We start from the raw sequence: 13,041 nt of genomic DNA on the forward strand, positions 1-13,041 counted from the left end.
TTGCAAACGTTGGGTAAGAGCTGAAGTTTCCATCTTAGCAGCGTAAGGCGCCGATTAATATCCATGGCAGCAAATGCTGACAGCTAAGAGAGGGATTCTGTGTTTGAAGAGCGTTTTTGTATGTGCGAGGGATTGGAACGAAAACTGGAGCGGGGTTGTTCGTTTTTGGGATAGTTACGAATGAACATTTTAGTGTGATATAAAATTTGAGCTTCATTGCAACAGTTTTTCTATGTATCTGTTTTAATTGATTTTTTCTGTTCATTTACAGATTACGGCTTCGGTGCTATTCGATCGGTACAGCTAGTGGTAGATCCTCCGGCAGTGCGTCGTGGACAGCATGCCACGTTGCGCTGTCTTTACGACCTGGATGATTCGCCCCTGTACTCCGTGAAGTTCTATCGAGGATTGCGCGAGTTTTACCGTTATTCACCAGGCCAGCAACCGAGCAAGAAAATTTTCCCCTTTCCGGGCATCAATGTCGACGTAAGTAGCGAAGTTTTTTTTTTTTTAATTTTACAGAAAACGGACAGTGTCTCACTCTGATCGGTCAGTCCGTCCGATCCGATCGAGTGTAATATTAAGAACGGTCCATCCAGAAAGGGGAAATTTAAGGGCATTTTCCTTAAGCTGACATTAATCCGTCTTTTCTGATCCCAGGAATCGAAAAGATGGAAGTCTAAATAAAATCATACTTCCCGTAAGAGGCATCCGGAATTGTGTAAGATGCGCCAAGACATCATTAATGGAGAGATAGCTTTTCATTTTGTTGGTAGCCCTTTTTTGTCCCATCACTGATCACTGTCCGTGGTACTGGGGAATCTTTTCAACAGGCAAACGTGACTTGCTGATGCTCAACGTTTGTTACGTCTCAGCGTATCGCAAACACCCACAGCGTTGGATGCTGTTTGACAAGAACATGCACAAGGCAAACGATAAAAAAACTTCCACTCACAGTGCGGCAAACGTCGTTAAGCGTCTTGCGGATTGTCGGACGCAAAAACTAGAAACCGAAACGAAACGAACTGATAAGACACGATTACATTTCAAGATGATTATTGTTGGGATCTAGGGTAGCACAGTCCTGGGTTCTACCATTTTACCATCGGAGTCGTGTTTTATCGCTTGAAGTTTTTTCGTCGCTTACTTACGAATACGAATCCTCGAAAAAGCGCACGAAGGTCGTTAAACATATTAAACAAATAAGTAATCTTGCTCACCCAGGCAAGCCTCGATGCTCCGCTATTTTTACTTTGCCTCGATGCACGTTTGGCTCCTTTCGGGAGGTTGATTCACTCGTGTTAGCAAAAAACGCAAGCGATTTAAGTTAGAAATCAGATCGTCTGCTCCCGGGTGGGTTTGGACAGAAAAAAAGTTAAGCTCGCCGTCGCGCTACCTGACCGAGCTCTTCTTGATCGGCAAAGGGATTTTGACTTTCAAGAGAGCAAAATGTCTTGTTTCGTGCTTTATTTAGTGCGTTATCCTCTTGTGAAAGTGATCCCAGCACGGTGGATTGGGTGGGTGTTTTTTCGCAATGTCTTGTCAGTTTTGTTTTTTTTTTGTCGTCTATTCTAACGCGCTTGAAAGTTGAACTGGATGAATGGGGTCTTCTGTTTTTCCGTTCGTTATTAACTTATTAATTATAATTGGAAAGCTGAAAGATTATCTCTTCCATCGTTTCGCATCCTTTCGCAGCTTTCGGACGTTGCTGACGATTGGTTGTTGTCCAGGAACACTTCGGAATGCTCGGGTAATCGGCGGAAGGTCAAATTCTTTCTGCTAGTTCCAAACGTCAATCTATAGAGTTAGGCGTTTGGTGTTCGTGATGTTCTGCTATTTGTTCTGTGAAGATGGTGATGAAATGGATGGTGAATTGTTGTTATCTTGTGCTGAGTTGTGCAACTTTTGACGAGATGAGCGGGATATTTTAAGACATCCGAAGTGCTGTATATTGTGCGTTCGGCACTGGGATAAGGATGCTGGAAGGAATTCCGAACGATTATATCGGATTGGTATTTGCTTGAGAAAATTGTTATGATAATTATCGGAATAGCAATCCAAACCCTGTTGAAGGGGAGAAGTAAAAGAAAAGGGAAGAAAGGGAAAACTTTTACTGGCCAAAGCCAGTAGACGATAGCGGATGGCAGAAGATAATGAAATGCTGTTAAGTTTTATAAGTAATCCTATCGGATGTAAGATAGCAGGACTAATACTGCTTTTGTAGTTTGCTTCTGATTTTGAAAACAAAAACAGATTTTGTTAAACTTATTAAATTTATTGTTATTCTGATTTCACCAACCAACGTAATAAGTATCAAAGAAAACAGCAACATATTTCACTGGCAAATTGAGCTGATCAATATCAGATGTGGCCGCAATACCCATTTCCGGTTGCTGTTTATCATTGGGAATTTATCTTTCATGGTTCGCTTTGCTATGACAAGCCGGCCGCAACTCGCTGTGCATGGCAATTCAAATATTTTCTTGCAGAACAAAACCACGTCTGAATAGAAGATTGCAAAAGTTGGCTTTTTTTGTTTCTGAAGAACGAAAAACGCTCAGATTCTTGACATTAGGACTTTTCGTTTTCTACCAATTTGATTCCCGATTTTACCCATTTAAGCTATGCGTTGCTTGACCAAACCGAAAAGAAAATCGTTTGTGGCCTTCTTAAGGACTGGGCAGACGATTCGTTGCACACAAAAAAAAAAAACCCCAGCACATCCAAAATGGAAGCCAATTTGGCTGATCTTGGTCGTTGGTGAGCAGCCGAATATAGTCGCCGAAATATCCACCCAACTGCTAGCTACAAGAAGTATGTGGGTGTAAACAGACCGGGGCAAGATATACATGGCTCAGTTCCCTTTCGTAACTGTTTGACTTAGCATCTTAGCATCCGAGGAGCCACCCCTCTGTTTGGTATGAAGAGCGATCTATTTTGTCAGAACCGTCGAAAGCGTTTGAAGAAAAGCAGCCTCTTCTTATAATATATTTATGAGATTATCGTCCCATGCTTCGCAGTCGTTAGTCCTTCGCCTGCCCTACCGAGCGTCTAGGCTGTGTGCTCCAGTTCCACGCCTTGTAAGGCACTCAATTTGGACGCGAAAAATGGCAAGCTTTTCGTCTTCCTATAGATATCGTATTTCTTTTGGAAGCGTTTTCGTATTATTATTTTTTTCTCCGATGCACTCATTCTAGACGACGTACGATGTTTAATGTACAGCATACGTATGGAATATGGTAACGTATTAGGTGACCATCTTTTGTGCTGTGCTTGTTTCGCACGACAGAACATAAGTTAATGTTCGGTCTGATTCCCGAGGGAAGCTGAAAAAGACGTTTCAGGCTACTGGCCAAAAAATGGTGTCCTTCAGCTTTACTCTTTTTTTCTCTGAGGAAGAGAAGAGAAAAACGCTAGCATTTCGTCCGAAACGTTTTTACACCAAATCGGACGTTTCAAACCTTGCCAGATATCAAAGAAAAGGAAGGTTGGAGTAACTGACAGGCTGAATCGTTAATAGTTTAGGATAAAATGGAGAGTACAAAAAAGGAGAAAACGAAACCGTTTGACACAGAAAATGTAAGGAGAGCATAAAACGGGTGCGAAATGATGATGGGGGATCACCGGAATTGACGGGACATATTAAAATGGGGGCGGGCAAACCAGCGTTCGATGCTGTTGTGGAAAATCGTTCGGGGTAGATGCTTGCTTTTCGGTGGCATTTACCAACGATAGTACTTCCTAAACTTAAAAAAAAGTTCGTATCGGACGACGAGCCTTGTTGATATCGGACGACATCGCTTTTTTGTGTCTGTCACTGAATGAACTTCTCCTAATACATTTATTCGATGTACGTGAGTGCTTTTACCATTCAACTGCCAACCTCCCCGATACAGGCGTGCCGAGTAGACATCGTGGACAGTAGCAAACATACTGGGAGCTCTTTATTGGGAGAAATGAATGAATTATTGCTTAGGTCATAAATATGGAGCAGATAAATATATTTATCTGACTGCAAAAGCGGATCAGCGCCGCGCATGTGAAACGATCAAATTCTTATAAATGATGGTTTCGGTATTATCCGGGATTGAATATCCATTTCCGGTTGCAATAACTGGTCTCCCCGCTCGGTTTTGATGATGGCAAAGTCCGTGGTGTCAATAGAACCGGGTTTGTCGAGCCCGCACCCGTACACCCAATACACACACAAACACACTGTGGTTAGAGATTTCGTTTCCAACTGAGCCGTTTCGAAAGGTTGATGTGGCGTTAGCTCATTAACAATCCGGATCGGATTATGCACGAGACAGACAACTAAATCATCAGGAGAGCCTGGATGAGTATGGTTGTAAAAATAAAAGGTAATTTCTATTAACAGAAGCTAACTTTAATTTGCATTAAATTAAGTCACGAATGCCGTACTGCCGGTGTTTTCTGACCAACTGCACGAGGGAACTAGTAGAGGATATTTTATGCTTTTAAATGATGCAAGAATTGGAGTAGACAACAAAATACTTGGATCAGTAGTATAAGTTATGGGATTTGAACCCCGGTCCTGCCGTTTGAAGGCCGGCGCCGCTGTCGCCTACATCAAATTATAGCACCAAGTTATAAAGCTTTAAAAATGAAGTTAAAAATTTCCAGAATATATATTTTGTATCTACAAATTTTGTGAAAGAATAACAGAAAGTTTCCTCTAGTTATATTGTTTTTATTTTACACCAAGCATTCATTATAAAGCTCCAAGTTTTATAAACTTCACACAACTTCAGCTTTCAACTTTCAGAAAATTTAAATCATTGAATTATAAAACACTAGGCGTCTCCATTTTAAACATATAAATTTGTGAGGTCGAGCGAACAAGAACATAATCGTTGTCATTCATCATTCAAAATCATTGTCTGAAATGAGTGGTTAAATTTTGTTTGAAGAATATTCTTTTTTCGCAAGGATTTTCCCAAAGCAGCAATAATCAACTTCAAGGCTAATGACCTAATGATTATCGATTTGTATATTGATGTAAATAATTAAAAATGTTTTTCTTTGTTGGGAAGATGTAACAATATAATGTTCAATATACATTTTGCAGACACAGGGCACATAAATATTGAACATTTTCTGAAAAAAATATGACTTAATGAGGATGCGGATAACAATGACATGATTTGTTTTTCCAACACTGGTATAAATGAAATTATTAGTTGCAAAATATGTTTCATCATAGATGATATCACATCCACAAACTAATAACATGACGATGATGAAGTGGGCCAGTTAAGCATAATTTTTTCTCTCTATTTGTTTCATGATGCCCACTGCGGCAATGATCTCGTTTAATGGTTACCATTTAATATACGAATCTCTAGTTGAAACTCGATTAATCGGCTCAATCCATATGATACGCCTTTTAACTGTACCAGAAACTAATTGCTTACCGCATTTTGCTTTTATTCTCCCTCCTTTCAGGCGACTATGTCCGACAACCGACAGGTGGTTATCAAAAATGTGGGCTTCGGACTATCGGGCAATTTTTCCTGTGAAGTTACAGCGGACGCACCATCGTTTTCCACCGCCACGGAACACATCAGTATGCAAGTAGTGGGTAAGTTACCTAACCTGGTCAGGAAAAAAAGCCGTTCCTTGAAGAGAAAATCCAACTAGTCTCGAAGCTGAGAATTCGAGCTGATATTCGTGCGCGTGTGGATGTTCTGTGTGTTTGTGCGAGAGGGAGAGGGCTTGGGGATGGATTAGGCAGTTGGATTTTGGTGAAACTGAAAATGGTTATATATCTTTGTTTCTCCTTTAGCAGAGTGTGGTTTGAAACACACACACGACATAGTTTTTCCACACGATTTAGGGATCGGTTTGTTACAGACCGATGGGCAGAACGTAGGACAATTTTCCGAATGGATTAAATTTAATCAAATTACGAACGTTCGGAAGGTAAGGGCGCTCTCTGTTTCATGGGTGTCGGAGCTGGTCTTGCGCAACGTTCGATGGCCATATTGCAATCCGTATAATTTGTAACTTTTGCCTGTATGTATGCAATTAGGAGTCATTTTTTGGAGCTCAACATTCTACACAGTAAAAACTGCTCTTTGAAAGACATTGATAAAATGTGTCTTTTTACATCAAATTTGTGTGTTATATCTACCATGAATTGTTACCAAGAGAACTATTCGTTCACAGACAATACGGCCTGGCATCTACACTATTTGGAAAAACTTGTTTGATAATTCTTAGACGTAATTCGTATCACAATCAGGGTTCGACGACTAATAGAAGCCAAATTGGTGTAACACGCCCCAAGAGTGTAGATAGAATGTCGGAAAAAAGAGAGATAACAAAACAGATATGAGCTGCATCGAACGAACGAGTTATCCTAGCGATGATACAGTCACCCCGAAAGGATCCGATCAGATAATTGACGAATCGACTTGTGGGACCGCTATCGATGTGCCTGGGGAAAGGATCGTAATGCCAGGGTCATGCCACATAAAATGGAGCAGTTTGCTGTGCTCGGTTTATTTCAACCCCAAATTCTTGCGCAAGGGATATGACTAAAGGCTATGTTCGAAAATGCTGCCACATTGACTTGAATTTCCATTCGATGTAGTCAATTTGCTGGCGGGCAGCGATGGTGTACGAAGATAAAAAGTAAAAGGTGGTCTTGTGTAGGGTTAAAACGAGATCATTACGTGAGCGTGTCCTTCTACTTTTTTTTTTTGAGTTTATTTATCATATACAAACGACCGGTTGCAGCCATCCTTACTTTGGAGACTTAAAACATTATAAGGATGGCTAAAAACTTACTCAAAAACTGCGAATCAATCGAATATTCCAATAGACGCTTTAATACGAGCACGCTGCTGACCAATTGATGGCCACAGGCGACAAAACATTTGTCTGAACGTGCGAGGTGATGGATAAAAAACTTCGTCTCCCAAACATGACCTATCATGAACACAAACATAAACATTGCATTCTTCTCCCAGTGCTCTACCATGACACCGGTTTCCTGCACATACCATATCAAAATGCCGGGCAAGGCCAATATGAAGAGCCAACCCGAATGACATCGATTTTAGTGCCACTTGGCCATCTGCTTCACGTTACCGAAGTTGATGTTTTTTTTTATGCACTCTCTCCAGGATCGGCTGGTCCAGCACGAGCTGCACGGTTGACGATGCTCGTTTGTCTTTCCGCACATCCTGCAAACCAGGATTCGGTTATGCAGCCCCGGAAATGTTTAAGTCCCCGGATCGCCGACCTCGCTCACCCAGCCCTTCGCACGACGAACCGGGTCTACAGATAATAATAGCATCAAGCATCCTCCAGTGCTGCCCGGGTTCAGTGAGTGGTGAAATTTAATGGCGGAAATGCAATTGTCGTTTCCATGTGCTGCGTCTCTTCCGTTATCCAAGGGACGGTATAGCAAAAACTGGGAGGCCGATGTGGTTCTGTTGCAAAACAACAACATTAAGTTGAGTGCCAACCGAGGAATACGGATACATTCCAGGTTTGTGCTTTTTGGATTGTTCGGTAGTGATTGTTTCCCTTCCACTCTCGGTGCCGATGTTTTTCTCCACTTTCCGGAGCATCCTTTCTAAGTTGTTGGTGTAGGTTGTTTTTTTTCCTTCTTTATTTCGATTTTTCCTATTGCTTTAGCTGTTTGTTTGCAGCACTCGTTCCGCATCAAAATACCACTGTCCGGTACACACTTGAAGCACTGCTCACTTGAAGATGTGCATGCCTTGCCGTTCGATTCGTACCACTCGGGCCAGAGCATGAAATTTGTGTGCAAAAAATGAACCTCAGGTTGGAGTTCAGGAAAACAACGGCACAAAAATAAATATTTTATAACGATCCTCTCGAACTGTTGCGGAGCTTGACCGCTTCCTTGTTGGCGCGGGCGCGATGCTGCTGAAGGACTTTGACATTAGCTCTTGGCCTTTTTCGTGACTGAGGTTCATGTTGCAGTGGCACAGGTTCCGTCTTGTTTGCAATGAGTGTAGTAATAGTTTTTGTCCCTCTGTCTTTCTGCTGGTTAGAGATGTTGGTAGTGCTTTTCTATTGGCTTCGTAGTGTAGTAATTTTTTTTACCAAGGATCTATTTGTGGTGTATTGCTCATTGCTCTGTCTTGTTTGACGGTCATTTTCCTTGTCAAACTCAATCGACTTTCTTCTTGTATCAAAATTGATTTCATTTTGGAAACCATTTCCTACAAGACCAAACAAGAAACCATTCAAAACCCGTTTTATTAAACATGTAAAATGATCTACGAATGATCCCATCGTCTGATTTATAGTTTTCGCGGATGTTTTTCTTCATTCGTTGAATGCAGAAAAACGACTGCAGCTTTGGCAAACGAAAAGCTACCATAACCGGACATAAATACAAAACGAACACATCGACTCCCGGTGCGGAGTTCTCTGTCATAAACTATCGGCTGCCATTAAATCTTTCTCGCACTCTCGTGCAAGTGGCCGGTGCTCGAACGCACTCACCTGTGGTGAAATATTTCGTTCGCATAAATAATGTTGTTTGCGTATGCTTTGGCTGTCGCGACTGAACATCGAACTCATCGGATCGAGTAAGCTTTTGGAAAGGTTGTTCGGCGATGCAAAGCCGGTCCACAGGAAATGGGTGGGTGAGCTTAGACATTTTGGGCAATATATTTCGATCCCTAGCATACAAACACACATGGATGGCCATAAATGGGCTATTAAGGAGGATGCATTTATGGTATACGTAGTCACGTCTCGGAGCGTTATCGGAAGACAATTTATGTTGAAAAAAAAAACCAAAAACAAGTAAAACTAAAGCAGGAAATGACTTTTTTATTTGATAGCGAATTTTTCAAGAACTGATAGAATTAACCTTGATGGTTTTTAAGCGAATATAAAGTGTGAGTTCATCATCAATGTGAGAGATAGTTTTAAAGCTTCTTAACACAGTGTGATAAAGTAATGCTTAAGGAGAAGATTCTTGAAATAAAACAGGCATAGGAAGCGACGATCATCTTTAGAAAATTTATTTGAAAAATAATTCTAAGTACATTCAACCAAACAAACCCTGGATGAGGTGCTCTTTCATGGTTCGGAGCAGGAAATGTATTGCAACTAACGTGAAAGGAGATTTTGTATGTAAATTAGTTGTAAGCAAATCGACCAGGCCGTACTATTGGATAAAAAAATCTGAGTATATTCAATGAAATTTTATTGTTTCAATTAATAAGAATGGGTTTTTAGTAGACATGAAAGTAAGCAAACGTTAAGATAACCGTTGATTCATTATATGACGCTCAATCAAGGTAACTTGTCCAACGGCTCAACATTTCAAGCATGCTACAAATTTCAGTAAAAAGCTCATTTCAGTTCCTTTTCTGTTTTAGACTCTTGTAGTAACCTTAAAACCGTTGGTTTGTAGTTATCTTGATTTCGGTGTATATATTTACCGTAGTTTGTATTTACCTTGGAAGTCACACAAATGTCAAAAAATTAAATCAATCTGTCTCGACGATTCGGTGAGGAAAAACGTGTTTTATTTGACTTGTGGAAAATTAAACTCTATGTTGCAGTTGTTGCTTTATTAAAGCAATCACAAGCAGACTAGTTGATAGATTTTTATTTCATATGCTATTTAAAATGTTTTATTTCTTATTTTCTATGTGAGGTGATAGCTTTCTGCCTTCCAATTATTCTCTGAAAGCTATTGTAAAACCCGGAAAGGTGTTGTAAATCAAGGAAAAACATTGTACAAATTGTACCTTACATTTCAAACAATGCTTATCATCTACTTTGCAAAAGAAGTAAAGCATGTAAATGTTGGATCACAATAATTGGAATTGCACAAACAAAAACGAAGTTTGTTAATATACATATGTGCGTTACCGTCGTCACCTGTCGCTAACACGAAGGTTACCATGCAGCACACCGCCCAAACGAAACCGATTCATTTTTATTTACTTTTGCTCGAGACAGCCTTCTACAAACAGTTGCCTGACATTATTGTGAACCGTAGCAGCTTGACACAGGGCAAGGCTGTTTGTGATGAGCGGTGGTTGGGTGGTGGTATGCGATTGAATCGTGTTGATTTCAATTCCATCGCTATTGAAAGATCAAATAGCCGAACTACTCGATGGGCCAAGAGAGATACAAAGAGAGATGGACAGAGAGAGAGAGAGAAAGAGTGTGTGTTGATAGAAAATGAACATAAACCATCTGTCAACGCTGACAAAGGGTGATGGTTGGGTGCGGAGACCAAAGTCAACTTGGAGCCGATGCCGAGAAATAGGAGAAACTGATAACCCATCCTCGTATGGTGGTTGCTTACCAATCTAGTGACTCCCGGCGTCAAAGGATCCTTACCGTCCCATCGAGTAAATGGGAAGCCCCTAGAAAGAGGGAGGGCTCGATGGGCGAGCTCTCCCTCCGACTAGTGTCGAATCGTACAATAGTGATTCGGGTAATAACAACCACCTCGGCTCGGAAATAGTGCGAGAGTGAGAGTTCCATTGTTCCGAACCCATTTTCCCAAGCCCCAAGGATTCGCGGCGACGTAGTGGCTAGATGGAAAAGCGCTTCCAGTTTCGAATTGTTCAACGGATGGATGGGGACGGTGCGGCTAACTGTTGCCCTGTTCGCTTTGATGTCGATCGTTTGGTCGTGTTCGTTTTGGCCAAAGCATTCTCCAAACGACGGCACAAACGACCGGCTAAACAATCAAAGGCTCAACGGTACTGCAGCTGCGAGAGTTTGTTCCGCACGGTGAGAATCATTGTCGGGGCGTTTGTTTCGGTCCGGTCGATCAGGACCCAATCGACGAGATTCGAAGTGTGTTCTTGTACGGTGCGAAAGGCTGCACCTCACCCTCGCGGTTCCCCACATTCGTTCGTCATCATCATCGGATGTCGTTGTTCGATTGAATCGGGAACCGAGAACGGCTATTGCAAAAACGCTGGCTGTGTTCCGGATTCTAGGAATGGCAGCATCTTTTTTCTTCCATCGCCTTTTGTTTTAGCAGACGTTACGGATCGATTTATGCTGTACGGAATTAACTTCGGGGAAAAGAAAAGAAAACACGCAACCCAGCGAGACCTTCCCACAATGCTTCCTATTTTCGGTGCTAAGGGTTTAAGGATGTCGAAAATAAGGATATCCATTGGCGGTCGACAAAAGACGGGGAAGCACTCGTCAGTTTCCCGTGTTCAGCAGCGTGTACGAGTTCCAACGCATTGCCGAATGTGACACTTTACGCCTAGCCCGAGCTTTTGTTAGAGGGTTGGTTTCTTTGCCAAAACCACCATTGCAAACAACTGCTTTCTGTACTGGTCGGATAGTTGGTTCGGGGTTTGTTTCGTTTGTGTATGATGTCCGTCGTGTTTATCGTTTTATGGTCGTCCAAACAATCGTCCTACAGTACGGAGCATGGAGCACGGTGGTAATTGTTTTGTTCTGTTGTCTTTACCGACCAGTCAATTTCTTTCCTTCCATTCGTGCCATCCTGGAATCATTGTGTGTGTGTGTGTTCGAAAGTGTACTAGAATATCCTGGCAGCTGGATGGACGGTTTGGTTGGTCAGTGGGTGCGAATCGATGGCCATTCAATTCGTACACTAACGGCAGCGTAACATTCGAGCATGGGAAAAAGACAATCGATCGATTGAGTACTCACATTTTGTGTTTGTTCGACAATGAAACTACCCATTGTAGAATCCAGATCATCGAAATGGACAGGAAGGACACACGTATCGGGCAAGAGTGTGCGTGTGTGTATGTGTGTGAGTGCGTATTAGTTTCTTCTCTTCTATCCCGAAACCCGAAAGCTGTTAGAGAGGGTGACCGGAAACCGGGCGTTGAGTGTTATGAAATCGAGCATTTGTTTGCTCTTATCGTCTGTCATGGACGAACAAATATGTGTGGTTTCATACCTGGTGCTTTTAGTTGGTGCTTCTTTATACTGGGATCCAAGGTGAGAGGATACAGGAAATACTACCACCGTCCCATTTTAGCAATGAGGCCCCGGAGGATATTAAAATGTAATGTTCTGTCTTTTTTGCTGTTGCTGCTCGTGTAGCCATCGAATTGCTTTTAGAAATTTTCTGCCTAACCATCGATGTATCGAACAGGGAAAATGGGTTGCATAATCTAGATTCGTAAAGCAGCTGGACAAATTGTAATTGATCCATTGCATTGTTCGATACAGACACGAGAGAGGATTGCATATGAAAGACACATCTGATCGATGTTATCTCAGAATGTATAAGAGGGTTACGCAAAAGCTTCCTTTTTTTTTTTAATTTTAATTAATGACAGTATCTAGAGTCACAGTCAGTTTCCAAGGTGCGCTCTGAAGCTGTGGGATCTCATCCCAATGAGGCTTGATAATTTTTTGATGAATTCTTTTTATTTAACATAATAACACAGGATTTAAACATATATCTAAACGCGTACCAGGGTGAAACTCTCCATTTGTTGACCAAATAAAACATGAAATGTTGCTGTGTAGGAATCCATCTATTGTTTAAACTTAATGTGCCTCTGCCTCTATTCAATGTTTCAGAGTGGAATGATAAGAAATTCATGAATCAAAATAGTGTCCTAATTATCGTGCTAAAATTTCGAAATACATCGTCGCATTGTAAACATTTCGGATGGTTTGGGTGGCCATGGGTATTTGCATCTGGAGAAGATTTCTCCTTCTAGATACGCGAAATCTTTCGTTGCCTTTCCTCTGGTAGGAAAGGTGCTACTAGTCGTCCAGATATCTTTGGATATTGGGATGTAATATTTCTTAATTGCTCGTTATGGACATCACAAGTATTACGTTTGCTACGGATAATCTCTAAGTACTTAAAGGAGAAAAGATTAGGCTAGGATGGGTTTCGCTACTCTTGTCAGCACAACAAATGCTGTTCCATCGAGGGCTAGATCGAATTACTTGACATCAAGTATCACGTTCAATCACTTTTAAGCGTCGCCAGCATAAATGTAAACATCTAATTAGATGAAGTATTCAGTTGACAATTTTGCGTACGTA

At 41.4% G+C, this 13,041-nt stretch overlaps 2 protein-coding genes across 2 annotated transcripts in view; both read left to right on the plus strand.

Moving 5' to 3' along the window:
- Positions 1–13,041, plus strand: part of LOC126557466 (polypeptide N-acetylgalactosaminyltransferase 16-like) — a 359,463-nt gene that overhangs the window by 207,126 nt on the left and 139,296 nt on the right. The gene's annotated exons all lie outside the window — the stretch shown is intronic.
- The window catches only part of LOC126558482 (uncharacterized), a 136,592-nt gene that overhangs the window by 53,176 nt on the left and 70,375 nt on the right, over positions 1–13,041 (plus strand). Inside the window, exons 2-3 of the mRNA XM_050214503.1 lie at positions 272–486; positions 5,467–5,602. Coding sequence (XP_050070460.1) covers positions 272–486; positions 5,467–5,602 — 351 coding nt within the window. The remainder of the gene's footprint in view (positions 1–271; positions 487–5,466; positions 5,603–13,041) is intronic.

This window comes from Anopheles maculipalpis, chromosome 2RL (genome assembly GCF_943734695.1).
Source record: "Anopheles maculipalpis chromosome 2RL, idAnoMacuDA_375_x, whole genome shotgun sequence".
In the NCBI taxonomy this organism is placed as follows: Eukaryota; Metazoa; Arthropoda; class Insecta; order Diptera; family Culicidae; genus Anopheles; species Anopheles maculipalpis.